This window comes from Ammodytes marinus, assembly GCF_949987685.1.
Source record: "Ammodytes marinus genome assembly, chromosome: 7".
Lineage (NCBI taxonomy): Eukaryota > Metazoa > Chordata > Actinopteri > Uranoscopiformes > Ammodytidae > Ammodytes > Ammodytes marinus.
The window spans coordinates 11,082,109-11,097,239 of NC_137211.1; the positions used below are offsets into that span (position 1 = coordinate 11,082,109).

At 42.1% G+C, this 15,131-nt stretch overlaps 1 protein-coding gene across 1 annotated transcript in view; it reads right to left on the reverse strand.

The window, feature by feature from the left end:
* The window catches only part of cpne5a (copine Va), a gene marked incomplete at its 3' end in the record, with an annotated part of 61,976 nt that overhangs the window by 19,571 nt on the left and 27,274 nt on the right, over positions 1–15,131 (reverse strand). The window contains exons 8-14 of the mRNA XM_080030322.1: positions 12,862–12,925; positions 8,208–8,311; positions 7,847–7,951; positions 5,065–5,106; positions 4,783–4,858; positions 2,940–2,993; positions 2,472–2,533 (exon numbers count right to left, since the gene is read on the reverse strand). Coding sequence (XP_079886448.1) covers positions 2,472–2,533; positions 2,940–2,993; positions 4,783–4,858; positions 5,065–5,106; positions 7,847–7,951; positions 8,208–8,311; positions 12,862–12,925 — 507 coding nt within the window. The remainder of the gene's footprint in view (positions 1–2,471; positions 2,534–2,939; positions 2,994–4,782; positions 4,859–5,064; positions 5,107–7,846; positions 7,952–8,207; positions 8,312–12,861; positions 12,926–15,131) is intronic.

Genomic DNA, 15,131 nt, shown 5'->3' on the forward strand with positions numbered 1-15,131 from the left:
AGCAGCATGTAGGTTGAACATAACAACCAAAAAAGCTAACATTTTCATTACTTAAATATATTTTTAATATCCTCCTATTATGAAAAAAATAAAAATAAACGTATAGGCTTTTCACACACTTTCATCTACTTGGGTTAGGTCCAAGCTGTTCCCCTGGAGAGCCATTGCAAGGGAATCTATGAATACCTGATGGTTACTATTGGACAGAAGGCTCACCTTCTGGTGGAGTGCTGTATTTGGTGTTTTACAGTGAAGCACTTAAAAATTGTGCAGGATTGTTGAGGGTTCATCTCTGATGTACAGCTTAATGTTGGTGTCCTTTTCCAAGTGTTTGGGGATCTTATTGAAAGGTGTCATTTGGGACATCCAAATTTCAGACATATATATTTTCCAATTAACCCTCTTATATTCCTTTTATACGTTATTGTTTGTTTATTCTCCTTCCTCCCCAACAATGTTTCCTTTAGTGTCTCAAGGACAAGTTGTATCAGAGGCAAACAGGTAATAAAGGAAAAGATACATTTTTTATTTAAAAAAACTTAATTTAAGTGTGTTTCAGTGTGTATGTGTGGATACACTATGTATATGTGAGCTGGGGAGAGACCAACAGGACATATCTGGGACACTCAGCCATCAGTAGCAAAACAACATGTCACAGGCTTTCCGCCCTAAATTAAGCCCACACATCTTTTCCATATTTTATCATATTCATTCATATGTATTCACACTGTACTTGTGGATGTGGACAAGATTGTCTCACTTGGGGCCACAATTTACTCACTCGTTAAATTCAAGGCCACTCAGTAACCACATTCAATAACATGAAAGCAAATGTAGCCAGGTGATTGTACTGCAAGGGGCAGAGTCAGGGGAGCCAAAGTAATGCATTTAAATATACTGTATTAAATCTCACAGAATTGATTTTCAACCGTATTTCAAAATATTATAATTGCAGAATAAACATGTTTACTATGCAAACAACACTCACTCATGTTGTCTGCGTTAATGTGCCAGTGGCACTGGCAGACAGTAGCAGACAGTTGAGATGCAGAGCAGAAATTGGGATGGCAAACAACAAAGATCTTCATCCAAATCTAAAACAGGGACGTTAATGTTCCACATCTAAGATCATATGGTCCTTTTGATGCTCCCAGATCACATTTTGTGCTTTGGCCACAGCAGAGTCACCACTTAGTTTAAGGATACATACACACTAGCAGCTAGGAGTTGAAACAGGTGGCAATCATTTTTTAACTGGGCTGTTTTTGCTAAATTCTGTTGCAGGCGAATTTGGGTGACACCAGGGGGCTTGAAACCTCTTTAAAGATTAACAGCCACTGCCAGCAGGGGCATGGCAAACTGGCTCATGTTTCAGTAGGAAAAGTCACTTCTGCTTTTAGTTCAATGAGAAATGCGTCATTAAAAAGAGTAATATATTGTTGTTGACAGCACACATTTGATGAACCTCATGCTCATGCAAAAACATGTAAAAACAGAAGATTAAAAAAATAGGCACTGGTCTCCAGAGATGTGGGAAAAAATGACATAGCGAGCTGTCTCATCCTTTAGCATATTCTCAACAAGTGGGCCAATGCATGTGCGACGTGCACCAAGAGAACGACCCCTTTTGACCCCTATATTTAGGGGACCAGCTGGCTCTGTTATGCCGTGGGAATAATTTTTCTGGGATGCTTTCAATGCACTTGCCCTCATAGTGAGACAGGTCACTGCTAACCGATTGATTTGATTTGATTTATTTGTTGTCCACCTCAGTGGAATTTTTTCTTCAGCACAAGGAAATACTCTACACAAAGCACAACACACCATTTAAAGCGTACAAATATAACCAAACAATAGTGCACATTTTCTACATGACCACGTTTATTCTATGATGAAACATTTCTGTTCTTCCAGAAGTTGTCTCTTCCAGGATGACAATGTCCCCATCCACAGGACACAAGGGGTCACTGAATGGTTTGATTTGGATGGAAATTATGTTAACCATATGCTATGGCCTTCGCAGACACCAGACTTCAACCTAATCAAACACTTATGGGAGATTTTGGACAGAAGTGTCGATAGCGCTCTCCACCACCATCATCAAAATACCAAATGAATAGTGTTCATCCTTCTAGTAGAGAACACGACTTAGAGAACCGATGCCAAAGAGTATTGAAGCTGTTCTGGCATCACATGGTTCAACCAACACCTTACTAAGACACGTTATGTTGTGTTTTCCTTTCATTTGTCACCCATCTGCATATTTCTAGAGTTAAACTGCACACGCATCGTTCTGCACAGTGAAGCACAAACCCCCAAGTGAAATAACACAACACGTTGTTGAGTGAAGTGGGATTATACATAAACTGTGTCACTCTTTCTGTGTTATTCCCCAAAGGGGCCTGAAGGTAATGTCCAAATAAAAAGTGTGTTCATATAAACAGGAACAAAATAACAAACATTGGACTCACCCTCCTTTGATGTAATCCAGGAAGGTGTGCTCTGACTCCACATTGAATGACAACAAGGACACCTGAAAAAAGCAGGAAAAAAACAGGTCCAATTAAATTATCTCGTGCTTGGTAATTTATGAAAGCAAAATCTACCAATCTACTCGTTAACACTGACCTCTGAGCTAACCAACCATAAAATTAAAATACTTATCAACGCAGAAAAGATTCTGATGCCGGGGAAGGGTATTGGTATTGCAATCAGTAAACATCAGTGTGGATGGGCACTGATGGATGATCATTGAAGATGGCTAACTAGCCACAGATTTTAATTACGGAGTCTCCATAAATAACAAGAGCAGCCAACGTACACAGAGACATGGAATGGATCAAACACCTTTTACAGAGTTGAAGTGCCTCATGCAATCCAGCAAGAGCAACCACCCTGATAAATACAGTACACCGATGCTCAGAAGAGCCCAGACTTACCGTCCCAGAGTTGATGTATCTCTTTTTCTTGATTTTCTTCTTGGCATTCACCACCTGGTATGAAGGCAGAAGGATAACGATAATGTAAACTCGGAGCAAGATTCTTTTTATCTACCCTCGGGCTAGCAATAAAGTGTTGTCCTCCTACTCCATATCTATGGGGCATAGGGACTGAATCCAATAACTGCAGTAGGTGAGCATAAGATACCATTGATCATGCCTCGCAGCGAGTTACAGATTATTCAGGGTTTTTTTAATAAGCACCTACACCAAGATTTATATCTGACATGCAGGCTGCCAAGGCTCGGGATGATGGAAAGCATATCTCCCATCCGTTTAACTTGTAATCAACAAAATGTTAACCACATGCAGACTGAAATACACAGCGTAGAAAATTCCCGTCGGGAAATAATATGGGCAAACACACACATATGGTTTATAAGCAAAGTGAGGAGACGAAGTGCGATTACAGACAGTAAATTCAGTGCTCCCTGCTATGAATAAATGTTTTGCATTTAGGGCTTAAATCCAAAAACATGTTTTACTTATATTTTCACTACTTATTATACGGGTCTGCCCACTAACATAAAGCACACGCCTGTAGGGCACTGTGGTGTGTCTTAACGAATAAGGTATCCCACTATCTTCTATCGTCCTCCTGTACTTAAGCACTGCTGAGTCCTTGTAGAGCCAGGGCCGTCACTCAGGCATTACCAGGTTCACGTTACGTTGCACAGACATCACCCTCAATTACACCAACCTCTGTTAGCATTTACCGGCTGTCATCTTAACTCAGGGAGCCAATGTTTGCAGGCCCCCTTGCATGTCAGGTTGAGTACACAGGAATATGCAAAGAGTCGAAACAGCGTGGCCAGTGACCTATTCAAATTCTCTATTTGTCATCAGTGAAAAGGTGCCTTTGTGTGGTTTTGGAGCACATCTTGAAACTGATTCAAGGGCACTGACCTGGCAAAGAGTACAGGGAGGATCTGCCATGTTTAATTTTTTTTTACTAAAATACAGAAAGGTTCGGTGAAGGATAATGGATGCACCGTTCTGCCGTGTCAGCATTGTGGACATGCCACTCACTCTGCATCTCTTTCTCACTCTGAATCTCCTCACCTATCCCTGTCTCCTCTCCCTCTCCTCAATGGTCCGGTTCTTTCCTTAAGCCACGTCCCTGATTAATTCAGAGGCTAATGTAACATGGCAAGGGTTTTAATGAGCAGGGGTTTCATCTGAGCCTCCCAGAGCCCAACAGTAATACCCAATCTGAACCTCCAAGGACCAGACAAAAGAAAATCATCAGCAGAGTAGTCCTGTTTCATTCCCATTGGTATTCTCACCACAGAAACACCCTTAATCATATGGGCTAATGACCAAACCCTGAGATGCTTAATGCCATGTAGGGTGAGGAGGGACAGGGGAGGCTAGCTGTTCATCTCCAATAGCCAGGACTCTTGTTCATACAAGAACAACCTCCTAAAGTCATTAAACTGTGGATAACAAGACTTTTCAGAGCCAAGAGGTGCATTGATTTGCTCTAAAATGGAAGTAGGTTGCTCACACTGAGACACAGAAATGGCTGTTAGGTCTGTGACGTTGCATAAGAACTTTTACAGCTTTACATTGTGACCTGAGTTCTAGCTATTAGGTAGTTTAAAGTGTTCAAAGACCCACTGGAGAATAAAGCAACATATATGTTTTGTGCAGTTCTTTTCTCTAATGTTTTTTTAACAGGGCACAACTAAAATGAATAGCTACAATCGCTGTTTTTAACAAAGGCCCTAAGATCTGAGGGAAAACAGAGGGGGCAATATTGATTGTCTCTGTCATCACTCACCTCGTACACGTTTAGCAGGTTCTGACTTCGACATAGCTCTTTGTAGCTGGTGATGAATTCACCGATGAAATCGTGGCTGGAGTAAAAATGTAAACAACTAAATGACATACTGCTCAAAGATACGATGGGTACAGTACTGAGAGGTGAAAGGTGTGTGTGTGTGTGTGTGTGTGTGTGTGTGTGTGTGTGTGTGTGTGTGTGTGTGTGTGTGTGTGTGTGTGTGTGTGTATATATATGTGTGTATGTGTGGGTACGAGCATGTGTGTGGCGTGCATCAGTTACCTCCCGTCTCTGTCCCAGTCATAAACCTCCGCTTTGATTGTCCTGTAAAACGCATCACAAGAGAGGAAAAATAGTGTGTTAGTGTGAGCACACTTAACAAGTACGCCATTATCTGAATCTCCATAAGGGGAAACTTCACAGAGAACACTTCTGAAATGATGCTGTAAAAAAACAAACTAATAATAGCTCATTAATTGTGAGCGATGGCTGAAATAAATCCATCAAATAGATCTTGCCCTGTGCTTTTCATGCGAACAAATCAAACATCTTTCTAAGGATTAAATGAGGTTCAAAGCAATTACTTAACTCTTTGAAGCTAGACCTTTCAGTTTTTAAAATACATGGGATAATGACAAATACATTTGCCCACAATTTCTTTTAAAGTAGGTTGGTAAACTGCCACCCAGGATTATAATGAATTGTTTACCAGTGAGTTTGTGTTTCTCACAAAGAAGAGAAGAAAGAGCAGTCTGATGGAGTTGCCAAGGGTTTAGGGTAAAGCATTTCCCTGCCAAAGATAGAAAACAAAGCTCTCGGGAGGGAGCATATTTTGCAAGTTCCCGAAATGTGTTGGGAGGCGAGGAATCAAATAAATAAACCAGAGAGAATTCACTGAGAATGAGGGAAGATGCCTCCCTTTTCTTAATCTAATGGCAAAATCAGTGGTTTGCCTCTACCCCTCAGCAGTCACTGTCAATCATGTGTCAGTGAGTCCAGGAGCAGGCCAGTTGATGGAGGGCTGCCCTGTTCTCCTGACCTGAAATCATTCTGTCTACATGTAACGTATTACCCCCTGATACATTTTTTAAACTTGGTGACCCATATAGTACAGAGCGCGACAAGGCAAGAAAGTCAATCTGTTCTACAACAAGCTGTTTTCTTGCTCTACATACTGAAACATAAACACAGCAAGATATCCCAATTTCAGAGTTCTACAATAATCAAATCTTCCTGTTTTTGACACGGATGGTTTACCAGTAATGTGTCAGTCAACATTTATTTTCCCTTACGTCATTTTCTCCATTTACTAGCAGTGATCCGGATTATGAGCAGCACTACGGCACCATCATCTACTGGTGAAATAATACAGAATGGTGTTTCAGTTCCTGCTCCCACAGCACGTTTGAGTGGAAATGGGAGAGATTTTACTTTCTGATCACTATTCAAGTCAGATGATTACAGGGGATTTAATGGATTCATACAAAGGAAAGAGTTGGCAGAGAGGGAGTAAACCCCATTGTTAGTGCCGTACATGTAAAACATGGACATTTCTTTGTGGACACCCTTCTCTCCCCCTTTGGCTCCTTTCCAACATTTCTGACTTTGATCTTCGTATTCTGGAAGTATCAGCATCCCCTCTTTTCTCTTGTCTGACATGTTATCCTTGACGTTTGCCTCTTGTGTGGATGTGCAGTCTGTCCAGATTCCAGGCAATTGTGGTAGAGGTCTTTTTGGATTCCATATTCTTTATACATGCAATCTATCTACCACATCCTTAATCTGTTTTTCCATAGAGTAATTTTTTCTATTATTGTTATATCTGTCTGCTCTGTCACTTGTGTCAAGCCTGGCAGAGGGATCCCTCCTTTTTGTGAGGGTGATGCCATATGTGTGCTGTATCGATTTGTAAAGCCCTTTGAGGCAACTTTGTGGGATGTATAAATTAAATTGACTAAAAAGAATACAAGGAAAACACAGCAGCTTTGTGAAATCTATAAAATGTATTTATAAAGTGGAAAGGGCTGCGCCTTGATTGGAATTCAAACCCTCAGAATCATTGCACACACTGATAGTCAACACCAGGCAAACTGCAATAGAAACAAAGCCGTTGTATTGTGAACATAATTTTAAACGTTATTTTCTGGAAAATATTGAATGAAAAGAATGAAAATTGCTGTGAAGTTTTCCGAAATGGAGCATGCAAAAAAAACACAGCACAGCAAACTGATTTCCCACCAAGCGTCAGGGAGACCCCAACTTGCCGTATATTTCTCTTGCCATCAAAATTCCCAAAGGGAATCAGGCGCTTTCATGCTTCTGCTCCATCTGTCTGACCCAATTAGCTTCTCTAGGCAGGTGAGAAGATAAGGGAAGAGAACCTCAGTTGACACCCAGCATGGTGGAAAGGGCGGGGTTTGACACATTCTTTGACGGCCTCTATACAGTAGCCTACACTCTTCGGGCTGTCTGGGTCTTCACTCTTTCATGCTAAGGCAAACATACACACACACACACACACACACACACACACACACACACACACACACACACACACGGAGGAGGGCTCCCTTTCTGCTGCAGCTGTCAACATCCCCATCCACTCCACAACTCTCACTTTCTTTCTTCTTTCTCTTTTTCTCAATTGTTTTGATATTCCTGCTAAAACTCTCCCTGCTCCTCATCAGGCGACCCGTTGCTCTCAAGAGATTCAGATAAGAGAGAAGATGGCCCTGGAGCGCATGCAGCAGCCAACAGGGAACTCAAAATGCCCTGAAATGTTCTTGCACATGGTTGTCAGCAAATCAATGACCAGTCAGGCGAGGTAGCATGTAGTAGATAGGGTTCTGTTGTTATTCTCTATTTCATCGGCAGATAAAATCAGCTGTAGAAAATCAATGGTGTCTAAATTTAAAGCACACAACCCATTTTGAGATAAGTACACTGTGTTGAATCTCTGTGTGGCTTCGATTTCCACTAGAAAACCACAGTCCATGCAAGTAATTTGTGAGTGTGTGTGAGTGCGCAGAACACTTCGTCTGACAACGTCTTTCCCCATACATACCTGTCGTAGTCTCCATTGCAGAGGGCTCTGACAGGGATGGAGAAGGGCTGCCACACAGGGTTCAGCGAGCTCTTCACCACTTCAGTCTTGTGGCAGATGGTGAACCTGGAGACGCAGGTCAACAGGGATTTTAAAATCCTACGGGACACACTTCTAAGGAAAGAAAACGCTAATATAGAATCTCCCCGCTGTGCTTTGCTTTGACACCACGTCTGCTTGACTTCATCCTCATGCCAGTGAGTTCAAGGGATCTCACTGCATGTAGTTCCCTTCCTCTTTGATGTCCACGCCATCCCACCTGTCTTTTGATTGAGCTTAAATGAAAAAAACAGTGAGAAGCAGAAGCAAGAGAAGAACTTACGTTCCGTCCTCGTTGCTCCTGTAGAAGACCATAAAGGGGTCTGACTTTCCAAAGAAGTCCTTTTTATCCAGTTTGTGGGCACAGAACTGCATGGTGGTATAATCCTACAGAATGAGGGGAAAAACAGAGGGATAGAGAAATTAAAAGGCAAAAAAGTAGAGGACTTTTAAATCTATGCTCCTGCTCTCTGTTTTCCCAATGTTGTTTGTTTGTACATGTTGTGTGCCAAGATATAAAAGCACTGAAGCACCAAATAAAAGCAAAGTGCTGACTGAATCATAATAAGAGCAGAGCGAACACCAGCCAGTGCTCCACTTTCCAAAACCTGCAAATGCATTCATTAGCATTCCTCTATCATCATGATACTCCTGCATAACCACTGTGGATGGGATAAGGGGTAAAAAAATTGAAAATACCTTGTTTTGCTGAACATAATCATAGAAACAGTATGTAGATCATGAAAATGGTCAGAAACTGATTTTTTTTTTAAACCTGTGCATGGAGGAGGGAGGGCTGTGTACGAAAAGGATTTGAAGGGTGTGGGTGCAGCTAATGATACATTAGAAAGTCTAGTATTACCATAATTATACTCATCCAGGCAGCATTTCAATGTGCACTGCTATTACTAGGACAATGACCATGTACCATAATGCTTTTGGTTCGGGATAGTCTCCGCGTGGTCAGGTATTAGTCTGCGTTGTATAACAATGAGGCTGTATATATCGGGCACAGACTGGACAGGTTAATGTCCAGTCATCATCAGAAGAAAACTCCACAAAGTGTTCTCCACGAGGGAAAAGCTTTGCCTTGAGGCTGACCCAGTCTTTCTTGAAACATTTGGCCCTGCAAAATACTGCACATGCAAGTCGACTGTGTAACCTAACCATCATATCGCTGAGAGCAAGATGTGACACCAGAGTAAAATCCATTCCAGCCTTCTGTGAGTAAAAAGAAGAGCTGTGTTTGCCCAGCTGGTCTCCCAGGATATTTAGGTTTTTCAAAAGCCACTATTAGATCTGAATCAGCATGGTGCTGGGCAGGGCCTCTATCTATTGTTTTGACCCTTCAGTGGGGTGTGCTCTGCCTCTCACCGGCCCCCCACTATCCCCCATCACATCACTTTGTGCTACGGACACTGACAAGAGGCAGAGCAGCCTCCGTCTCTCTGGCAACTACTGAGAGAACGATGGATGCCACTACATACATTTTATCCTGAAAGTGTAACTTATTTGATTCTCTCTTGTTGTTTCCAGTCATAGTTTATGTTTCGAGTCAACATTTAAGGAAAAGTAAAGAGATTATTAAAGTGGCTAGTGGTGGCTACATGAAGTGGCTATTTAGGTTAATTCCCTCCTGTTTCTACCAGTTCTACAATAAAGCTAGAGAGCCATTAATCATGGAAGATTGCATTTCCCCCCATTTGCCTAGTTGGATATGGATCAGCATATATATGGTGGCTGTTCACAAGAACATCTCATTTTAATTTTTTTTCCAACTTTGGCTTTTTTTGTGAATAAAAAAAAAAGAAAAGTAACTCAATACATCACTGCTCCAAGCCCCTTCACTGTCCTGCTTAACCCCGACAGGGCCTCTACAATTACACTATCATTGCAATACAGCCACTAACCTTAAGCCCTTCATTAGGCACAGATAACACATACCTACTTTGGTGCCGAGCAGTGCTCTCTCATTATAGAGAGGAAAAAAGGCAGAACAGTAATTTCCACCGAGGTTTAGAAAGCAGCAGGTGAATACCAGGAGCAGTGCACATTTTTCTTTCCTTTTCTCTGCTCGACTAAGACATCGCAGCGTGAGGTAAGTGGCAGAACAATCCACACCGCCACTTTCAGAAAGTGGGACTGGTCTTTCAAAGTAATACGAAGCGATGCAGACACTATACATGAATTGGTGTTACATAGACCTAGGAAATCCTCGAGATCGCCTGCTGTTGTGAATCACCATGAATCATGAGCCAGACGATTATATGACTCAGATATTAACACAATTCCTTTGTCTATTGTGACGGTGAGCCTCAGGTGAAGGATTTTGTTCATATGAGAAGCAGTTTTACCCTTTGCACAAAAATAATTAAATGATGACAACAAAATAAAATGAAAAATTCTGACTACAGGGATAAAGGGAAAAAAATTATTTATTACAACAACAACAAAAAACGCTTCTTGAAGTGATTCTTTGCAGGGATTATGCTACCTCCTATCATCGCAGATCCATTGCACCAGAGGACTAACAGCAGCCCTTCAATGAATGTTAGCACTGACAGTACAGCAAGAACAAAGTCAGTAATGGTTATCATGGCAGTTTTATTATCAGCTTGGCTTATCTCGCACTATAATCAGAGATCGTTTAAAGATTATCGTCAAAGTCAGGCACAACTACAGTTAGACCAGGTGCCCTTTACTCGACATGACAACGCTTTGAGTCATTAGACACTTACATGCATTAGGACATCATTAAACAGTCCTACAATAGTTGCAGTTCAATGGCTTGCTTTACAGCCTCTGAGGGAGGCCAGTTGTTCAGGCCAATAAAGTCTCCCCACTTCCTCCTGCTCCACTGGCAGCAGGATAATGTGGTTATTTACTATCTTCATTAAGCATTTCAGAGAGAAAGCCAATGGGCATTGCTGAACACAGATTATTAATGCAGACTCCTGGATTAACACACCACACATATAGGAGGAAATACCTGCGTTGGCGATTGGAGTCAAGGCGGGCTCATTAAATAGCCATTCAAACTCATATAGCGTATTGATTATGTACACAATTTCCAAATGAAATACACAATCGCATATATAGTGACAAGATGTATCCTGGCGATTTAATGGGAGCTGTTAACGATCCAATATATCTCACTAAGGTCGAGGCTATTAAACAGCCACTTCCCTTCAGAAGGTTGGTGAACATTGCTTAACATGGATTAAGTGATTAAAACATGCACCATTTCTCAGTGTGGCACACACTTTTTCACAAAGTGGTATGGCGTCATCTATAGCCCCTTTTACACAGCCAGTGAAAGCCGGGAAAATGCCGGAATTTCGGCCCTCCGCCCTGCTGTATAAATGCGACCGTTGCGGAACGAGGGAAGAAAGGTGCGAGAGATTGTTCCGGGAATTTTACTACCTCGGGGGGTAGTAAGATTCCCGACACAATCAGTTCCGCCTCTCTGTTTAAATGCTCCAGCTTGTTGTTGCGGAACAGGGGGGCGTTTGACGTTCCATAGCCTACGTTCTAAACATGCGACCATGTTAGCAGTTGAAGGACGTGTGTTTAACATTAATCACGGCGGCCTGATGTCCCGTAAAAATCACCAAATAAAAGGAACGGCGTATAATCTGGCTGATCATAAAGTCCGTTGCTCAATCCAAACCCCCGCGCTTCATTTTGCAGAGTGTATGAGTCTATTTCTGCCCAGGAGAAGTTGCACAATGGGAAAGCTAGGCTAGGCTAAGCTAGGCTAAGCTAGGCTGCGACCGGATCGCCGCCGCTATTATTATTCTAAGTCTGAGCGTATATCCACACTTTATTTCTGCCTACAGTAACGTGACTTCACACACTGTGTGCATGTGTATGTGTATGTCTGATTGGCAGATCTCTGCCCTCACAAAGAGACTCGCTCACAGCCAACCTGTCACACAAACACACACACAGACACAGAGGTGAAGCGGATTGATTTTGTCAGTTTTGACGTGTGTTTAACATTAATCACGGCGGCCTGATGTCCCGTAAAAATCACCAAATAAAAGGAACGGCGTATAATCTAGCTGGTCATAAGGTCCGCTGCTCAATCCAAACCCCCGCGCTTCATTTTGCAGATGTATGAGTCTATTTCTGCCCAGGAGAAGTTGTACAATGGGAAAGCTATGCTAGGCTAAGCCAGGCTGCGACCGGATCGCCGCCGCTATTATTATCCTAAATCTGAGCGTATATCCACACTTTATTTCTGCCTACAGTAACGTGACTTCACACACTGTGTGTATGTGTATGTTTATGTCTGATTGGCAGATCTCTGCCCTCACAAAGAGACTCGCTCACAGCCAACCTGTCACACAAACACACACACACACACACACACACACAGACACAGAGGTGAAGCGGATTGATTTTGTCAGTTTGGTTAACAGTCCCAGTGATGTTGGACTCAGCGCGTAGCGAGATCAACTGGCACATCGTGGGGACAGTAAAATACGGCCCTCTTACTGCAAGCTCCAGCACTCATCTGCTCTCAATTCACCGGCCAGTGTTGTTGTTGTAAAGCAGCTGACCGGCGCGGCGCTAAATGTTTACGTCACACCTGACGCTGTTTACGAGCACCTCTTTCATTCCGGAACGCTGTGTAAAAGGAGCTACTGATGCGCCAGCAGGCCGGCGTTGCTTGGTTCTGTGTAAATAACACAGAAGCAAGCAAAGCCGGCATTTTGGAGTGATGTTGTTCCGTCAATATGCCGCAATCTCTGTGTAAAAGGGGCTTATGTCACTCTCACTGTCGAAGTGAATAATGTGTTCACTTAAACGCTGATGTAGCGTTAGTTTGAGAGCCCATTTCAAATTAAATAAGCGAACATTACAAAATATCTATTATGGAACCTTTAATGTTAGCAAATAAAAATAAAAAACTTCAAACTTTATAGACTTACTCTGCAGTTTCCCAGCTCCTCAGCTGACAAGATAATGGTCCCACATTTCTTCTCAGGTATGCCACTGTAAAAAAATAAATAAAGATAAACAAAAAAAAAAAAAGGTTTCTACCATATGCCATTTTGACAAGAGAGCATTGCAGAAACATGTAACTATTATAAAAGATTCATTTTCAAGAGGCTTTTCTGCAGTTACAATTTACATTTCAGGATGATAGTTAACATGTATTTTGGTCTACAATTACAGCTTTAGTCCAATAATACATTACAGGCAAAGTGACAGACAGTTTGACAGTCCCAATGAGCACATTATTTGTTTTCACTATTATAACTGAATCAAAGAAAAGTTATAAATACTGTCTCTTGAATTTTTTTTGTACAGTGTGGAACAAAACCCGCTGGCACACACAACTCCTCTGATCCTTGTTTGCCAGCACCACACTGAGATTTTAAAGCTCCGCAGATCTGAAGTTGTTTACCACTTCATTCCCACTCCAACAGATGATCAAGACATGTCGTAGCCCACAAGAGTTCCCCTGTGTGTCTGAGTTTTCTACACCTCACTTTTTTCAGTAGCCTGCAAACCTAATGGCCCTCAAAATATAGAGACATCACAGAACAGGGAACATCGCTCCACAATTTGTCCTAAATGTTTCTTGTATGTTTTGGAGTGGAACAATTTTTCCATATCCATTCTTTTTTTATCCAATAACTCTCCACTCAAGCTGCGGGGAAGAAGGCAAAGCCTGTGCCACGCACCTCAGAGAAAGACAGCATATCTACTTTGCAATCATACAGAGGCACTCCAGATAACGGAGGAAATTACACAAGAACCCTGCTGTGGCCTTAGCTGGAGGCCAATCATTAGAAGGTCAGACCTGCTGCAGATCCTCATCCAACTGTGACGGTTGATCCGCTAGGCGGTAATACTGCATTCTATACTGTTAAACGGAGGCAGTTGTTTAGCTCCACAGCAGCAGAAGCTTGCATTATTTACCGAGATAATCTAAAGCACAGACATGCGATGACTTAACACCCAGTACTGTGCTTTTTGTGTTTCTAAGATATAATGGTATATGATTTTATTGAGAGGGCAGGCAGGCACACTTTATTCTTATGCTCTATCTTTAAGCACCATGGAGACTTATCTCAAGGTGAATTAACTGTTGAATTATTGATGTTTGACTCCAGGTCGTCACTGGTGCAGTTTGACGATGCCTCAGTGCCAGGGAAAACCTCGGCGATGAGGCCAGTAAAGGCTGCACACTTCACAGGCCAAGTTATCTCCCTCAGGTCACCATAACGACCAGTATTCCTATCAAGCAGGGGAAATGAGAACTGGTGATTGGTAAAATATCAGCAGCATGCACCATAAGATGCACCCACCCGCCTGATCTAAGCTCAGCCATTTAGATAAGAGCAGGTACCAAAAGGGCAATGATCTTTTAAATTAGGCATGCATTATTGAGTGTGGCATTTACTCTGACATTGACAAGTTAACTTGAAGAGCAAGCAAGCACTGAATGAATAAATACAGATCCCGTCTTTTATCCGTGGCACATGATCTCGCTTTTATTGCCCGAACTGAGCGTTTTTCTTGCTGCAAGTTCTATAACAGCTTCTGTATTGACATGGGACTGCTGGTGATATGAACTGTCCAGCATCACGAGGCCTCATTCACTCAGCACTCATTCACTGTGTGGGAAAACGCTTTGATGATGAAATTCTGTGCAATGCGCTACCGTACTATGTGCCGTGAGGAACTGACGGGCTTTAATCAGTCGGTCATGTAAACATCTGTCGTGTTTGTCTCCACTGATTCTGCTGCTGCTGCTCAAACATTTGAATTCTTCGACTACAACGCTGTCAGGGGAGTTTGTGATGTTAAACGGTGAGACAATCCCCCACCAACCAACTTGTGTCGTCAAAACACAGCAACAGCGTGAATGTTTAAGATCACATCATCCAGCTCAGCACAATCTATGTGCAGAATGTGGTTTTAGTCTCTCTTTACATCATCAAAGTGTCAAATAATTTGTCGCTATGATGCCTCTTTGTATTTCTGTCATCGGGCATCCAAGGATGTGCAATCAAATGATACCATACACTTTATCATTATCAGTTTCACAGGCTTGACCGTGGCACATATATACAGTAAGCTCAGGCAATCCCTGCCTCAGTACATTTTCAATGGATATTCATATTAAGAAAATTAATCCTTGGATGCATTTCCATAAACGTTTGCCGTGCTCTAACTCTCTTCCCTTCTA